General features: G+C 44.9%; 1 protein-coding gene across 1 annotated transcript in view; it reads left to right on the forward strand.

The window, feature by feature from the left end:
* Window positions 1-3,927, forward strand: part of Nmur2 (neuromedin U receptor 2) — a 13,791-nt gene extending 9,864 nt beyond the window's left edge. The window contains exons 3-4 of the mRNA XM_005350039.2: window positions 1,182-1,307; window positions 3,419-3,927. Of these exons, the coding sequence (XP_005350096.2) occupies window positions 1,182-1,307; window positions 3,419-3,747 (455 nt within the window). The 3' untranslated portion in view covers window positions 3,748-3,927. The remainder of the gene's footprint in view (window positions 1-1,181; window positions 1,308-3,418) is intronic.
* The last annotated feature ends 2,424 nt before the right edge of the window (window positions 3,928-6,351 follow it).

The raw sequence follows: 6,351 nt of genomic DNA on the forward strand, positions 1-6,351 counted from the left end.
CAAAGCTGCTCACCTCACAGTATGCAAACAGAAAGGAAAGGAGTAGCCCCCAGTCTCCCTTCAAGGCCCAGCAAATGCCTGCCTCCTCCATCTAAAGTCCTCAAGTTTCCACCCACCCAGCCCAGACAGCACCATCCACTGGGGACCATGCCTTGGAGGCATGAGGTTCTGGGCAGCTGTTAGAATCCAAACCCTAAGAACTCGCTGAAAAACTGTGAATTTAATTGTTGAGTTGTTCCTAAGACAACCTGATCTAATCATGAATAAGTCTCTAAACATATGCTGAGAGCATGCTTTGATTTCCACAGTCAAGAGGTTTTGGAACTTTGAAATATACTCAGTTCTATTTGGAATATTCTAAGGAGAAACATACAAGAAATCTTAAGGAGATGTCTTGGTGATTAAGAGCCTTTGATATTCTTGCAGGGGATTCACGTTTGGTTCTCAGCACCTACACTGGGCAGCTCACAACCTCCTATAAGGCCCTATTTTGTCCTCCATAGGCACTGCAGACATGTGGTACACAAAGAGATAAGCAAGACAACACACCTATGCATAAGTAAAAGTAAATATTTTTTAAGAAAAAAAAATCAATCAATCAATCAATCCTGGGGCCAGTGAGATGGGTCATAGGGCAAAGGCACTTGCTGCCAAACCTGAGATTGATCTCCAGGACCCAGTAGAAAGGAAGAGCTGATTTCAAGAAGTTGCCCTCTAACTTGCACATGTGTGTTGTGGCATGTGTACGTGTGTGGTGTGTACACAACACACAAACAGCAATAGCTGGACTTAGTGGGTTCTCAACAAACCCATCAAGTTGAAATGGGGACATATTGAAAAGTCATGGAATGGAAGGAATTGGAGTGGAAAAATAACAGGTAACGATGCGATATTTTATTATGTGAATTTCTGGAAACCTCAAAAACAAAAAAAAAATCATGTAAAAAAATATAAACTTTAAAAGAAAATGTAGGTAATTGTATAGAAAACTGATCCCGGAGCCATGTGATTAATTCTTATGTTTGACTATTCTTTCTCTCTGGGAGCTCATCTGCCTGTAGCAGTCAGCACTAGCTAAGGTGGCAGGGAACCCTGATCACATCAGAAGGAAGCTGCTGGGGACTAGCATCACATCCCTCCCTGGCCTACTCCGTCATCTTGTCTCCCACTTCCTTTCCCAGTTGTCTTGGTCCTCGTGTTTGCCATCTGCTGGACCCCTTTCCATGTGGACCGGCTCTTCTTCAGCTTTGTGGGGGAGTGGACTGAGTCCCTGGCTGCTGTGTTCAATCTCATCCATGTGGTATCAGGTAAAGGCTTGGTGGGCTCAGGGACATAAGGGTTCGGTAGCTTTTCCTTGGCTCTGCCCTGAGGCGTCACCATACAGGCAGCTCACAGAGACCCAGACTTCTGTTATGGGAACAGCAGGAGCTGATTGTATTCAGGGATTAAAAATGTTTTGAGGAAAAACCCCAACTCTACATGTGAGTGTGATAACTATCATCGATATGACAGCAAAAAACACATGAAAAGAAATGCTTTTCCCAAAGGTGCAAAGCTGTAAGACGAGTGAAAATGGGGCTCAAGTCCAAGCCATTGAATGTCAAGTTCAAGGTTTTTTCCAACCTACTACACTTAGGTTCTGGGTACTTCTGCCCACCTGCTTCTGTTGTCACTGGCTCATTCTGTGGACTGTCAAGGACATAGCCAGAGGGTAAAGGTTAGATGCACACACACAACAGCTCAGGCTAGAAGGGAAGGATAGAGGAAAGAAGAGAAGGAGGGGAGAGAAGACCATACTGGATAAAGCCACCATTTCTGCCTCTGAACATTTTTACCCAAATACACATTCTCTCCCTTTACCAACTATCCACGTCAAGGTACAGCTGGTGTCATTCACCTCCACTGAGTGACTCCTGACCACAGTCATCTGTTAGAATAGAATAACTGCTGTAGCCTGACTGTTGATGTCATACAGGATCCTAAAAGACGGCATTGTGTATCCCTGTTTCTAGCTTTGCCTGGGGTTCCTGACCCTGCTACATTCTTCCAAGTACTTGGAGGGGGAAAAAAGTCTAAATCCTTTCAATGTGCTTTGAAGTTCCCAGAATGCCCTAGTAAGCATTTGACCCATGTCCAAATGAACAGACATGTCTCCTGTTCCAGAGAGGACACTGACCATAGACACAAAGAAGGGGTTCCATCCAAGTACAGTTTGTTAAACCAATGAGTCACTGGGGTTACTAACAGGAATGAGAGCAATTTATGGGCAGCTATATTGTTGAAAAATATATCTCTCAGCAACGGATAACTGTCTATAAACCCTTGGAAGGGGCACAGCCTCATAAGCCTCTTCCCAAACAACTGTTAACTGTCTAAATCTTTGAGGAAAGGCAGGCAAGCCCTTCCCCTGCAATGGGAAGTTAATGGGGACACTCTTGGATAGTCTCCAATGGGTGATGGCAGTTGACAGTTCAAGAGGGCAATGGCCATGACTGTGTCTTGCTTGGACGATGCTGTTTGACAATACACAGCTTCCACCAGAATATCCTACCCCTATTTTCCAGAAAGAATTAAAGTGCCAGTGTTTGTCTAAGGGCACAGAACAAAGGAGGGCCGCGGTGCTAACCTCCCTTAAGCTCCATTGGTGTCTTAGAGAAACAGACCAGGCTATGATAATAAGAGTGGGCATATGGGAGATGGAAAGATGGCTCTGTGGCTAAGAGCCCATGCTGCTCTTACAGAGAACCCTACCTTGGTTGCCAACCCCCATATGGGTTTCTTACATGCCTATAACTCCAGTGCCAGTGGGTCAGACACCTTCTTTTGGCCTCTGTGGGTACTGCTACTCATATGCGCATGTGCGCACACACATACACAGAAAAGTAAATCTCTAAAGAGAAGAATGCATGTATAACAAGCAGAGAAATGGCAATATACAAGCCTCCTGGCGAACAAAATAAATGGTAATATATAATTACTCAGTGGAAGAGCTATCAAGGGAAGCCGGAGTGGGTAGGGAAGGGACATGGTGGGGGAGGGGTGATCTCACTATGAGAGGTTTTCAATTAAATGAGGAATCTCAACAGGGACCACGTGCTGACTGATTTACCCAGCTTCACCACTGTGGCCTCAAATAATAGCTTTAACTGAGAATCCAATGAAGAAACAAACCTCCTTTCTCTGATACTTGAGCATCTCTTATTAGGGGCACTATCCAGCTCCTTGGGAACGCCATGGCTCTTTCACGGCTCAGTGTTCGATTCCCGAGTGCCCAGGTGGATCTTCTCTTAGCCTTTCATATTCTCAGTGAATGCCCTGCATACCCAACTGCTTCCAGGAGAGGCCATCCCAGGCCTTTGCTAAATATGTACACTCTGTCCTCCCTTGTGTCATGTCTTCTTGAATCCGTCATTTGCAGGTGTCTTCTTCTATCTGAGCTCAGCCGTCAACCCCATTATCTATAACCTCTTGTCAAGACGCTTCCGGGCGGCCTTCCGGAATGTTGTCTCTTCTTCCTGCAAGTGGTGCCGTTCCCAGGATCTCCCACCAGGACCTCCGGCCCAGAAGATCATCTTCTTGACAGAATGCCACCTTGTGGAGTTGACAGAGGAGACAGGCCCCCCGTTCCCCTGTCAGTCATCCATCTACAACTCACACCTCTCCTCTCCACAGCCCCCTGTGTTGGACAGGTACCATGAAGGGAGTGGTCAGAAGACCACATCAGAAGGCCTGGATTCTGTGGATTGACACCCCTCTAAGCCCCAGCAAGCAAGGAGGGGGGCATCCTGTCACCTGTGCCTCCTGTGTGGCATTAGGAAGACAAGACTCTTAGGTCCCACACACTCGTGACTTTTTTGACGTAAAAGGCAGGACTTTGTTCTAGGTCACCGTGCAGACATTGCTGATTTAGACTCTCCATCTTTCCGTACTGCGAGTTTTCAAAATTGTGATTGCGATGCATCACATGTGAGTCTTACTTAAAGACACTCTCATAATGGTTGAGTTTAACAGAGTGAAGCAAAGCAGAGGAGCTAAGCAGCACAGCCCAGTGGACCCAACCTCCAAAGCCCAGGACTCATAAGGAGCTACTGGGGTGAGCCAGTGACTGGCTCAGAACTGCTCACAAAAACATCCCCTCCAATAGTTAGGACTTTTGCAAGCTTGTTGTCGAATGAGCGATGGCTTGAAATCAGTCATAGGAGAAATATTTAGGCTACGGGAATTAACAAGCTCTCCAAATCAAGGCTAAATCATTTTTATCCCCTGGAGAGCTGGCCCGAGAGCAGGTTGAGTGCTATTAATAAGCTGGCACTTTGCCAGCTTGCTGCAATGTGCACGACTTGTTTTTAGACCAAAAAGCTGGTAATGCTATATAATTAAGAACTACTTAGAGTCCTGGTTAACTCTGTTAACTAGATTTCTTTTTTAAACCTGGAGTTCCCAGGAAAAAAAATAATAAGCAAAAGCCTGTTAATTAAACCAATGGAAGCAGCATCCAGCATTTTATAATTAACCTCGAGTCGAAAGACTATTTTTGGATGCCATTCATTAACATTAGCGCAGAAAACAGCAATGGACCGAGCGTTGTTTTCCCTCTCACATCTATGTTTACAGAGTCCACAGGACGTGTTGTCAGAACAGGCGAGTTCCCCACATTCTCTACTTGGCTTGGCTGCAGACTTATTTCCTTTTTAACACGGAGAGACATGGTGAGTGGGTAAAGGCTTTCACCACCAAGTCTTAGGACCTAAGTTCAATACCTGGAATTCATGCGGTTAAAAGAGAAAAATGACTCCTCGACCTGTCTTCTGACTTCCAAACATGCACCATGACGTATTCTCCCCACAGGCCCCTACACACACCGCACTAAAGAAATTCATATAAAATTTTTAAAACGTATGATATAAATCCATAGTGTGGGAGCTAACAACTATACCATCTTCTAGAAGCCAAGCAAATCAAAATCATAGCCAAAGCAGCCTTTAACCCCCTCCTTTCCCTTCTCGACCTCAGTAGATGACTGAACGCCTTGTGGACTCTACTTCTGACCCCTACCTGTGGAACACTATGGAAGCTTTTCAAGGCAAGGTCAATGTTTAGAAGTTTTGACTGATTTATGAATGGGATAGAGATTGTAGACTATACCTACAATATACTGGTTTTGCTGTTAGGAAAATACATTCACTATGCAAAACAGACTGTTAGCTTAGAGAGAGTGATGGAGAAGTCTGGCAAAGAAAGCCAAAGCCAAGGACTACAGAGGGAAGCTGGGCTGGAGAGATGGCTCAGTGGATGAAGACGTTTGCAGGCAAACGTGATGATCTGAGTTCCAGCGGTTGAGGAAGAGACCCAACACCGGAAGTATTCTCTGACCCAGCACGCTCACCGTGACTTGTGTAGCAGCACCCATTCAACATAATAATAATAAAATTATTTTTTTAAATGGAATTTACCCTATCAAACACTCGCAATGTCTGTATACCATGAAACCACATGGAGGCATAGAAAAGGATGTTTGTGAGTAACCGTTATTTTGAAAATACAGCTTAAAAGGTTTGATAGAACACACTTATTTAAATATTTTCAGAACAGAAAGACTATCTTCTATTGACATTTTATGTTTTGTTTTATAAGTGTTGAAAATGTTAGACCCTGGCTTTGATGATCAATTCTTCAAGAACAAAATGGAATAAACACTATCCTGTGGACAGTCGTGTGTCCTCTTCACTCCCTGATTCCCCCATCTTACACACACACACACACACACACACACACACACACACCCCAGCCCTGTCCACTTGACAGCAAAGAGTACATTTGTAGTCACCCCTGGGAAAATTATACAAGCAATCTCAATGTCTCTGAGGCTACAACAGTCCTCATATCTCATTCTAAAGCCTGCAGCAGACTGGGGTGGCTCCCAGGCTGGGATCCTCTGAGCTTTGAGGCTTTCCATCTGACTTTGCCACCTGCCGCAGCCCCCCCTTTTTTTACAGTGCTTACAAAGATTGGTGAGTCCCTACTGAGAGCCTGTCGCCAAGTGCCCAGATTCCAGAAGGGTGGGTGCCATTCCTCCCCAAGGAAGTCTCTAGACTGGTGGTTCTCAGCCCATAGGTCACAACCCTTTCACAGGGGCTACCTAAGACCATTGAAAAACACAGCTATTTTCATTATGATTTATAATAATAAAATTACAATTATGAAGTGGCAATGAAATTAATTTTATGGTTGGGGGTAAGCACAACATGAGGAACTGTATTATAGGGCCACATGGTTTGCCAGACAGACTCCTGGCATCCTATCTATGTACCTCAACTAGAGTACACCTTCTTTATTTCCCAGTGACCTCCT

Source organism: Microtus ochrogaster, chromosome 7 (genome assembly GCF_000317375.1).
Source record: "Microtus ochrogaster isolate Prairie Vole_2 chromosome 7, MicOch1.0, whole genome shotgun sequence".
Classification (NCBI taxonomy): Eukaryota; Metazoa; Chordata; class Mammalia; order Rodentia; family Cricetidae; genus Microtus; species Microtus ochrogaster.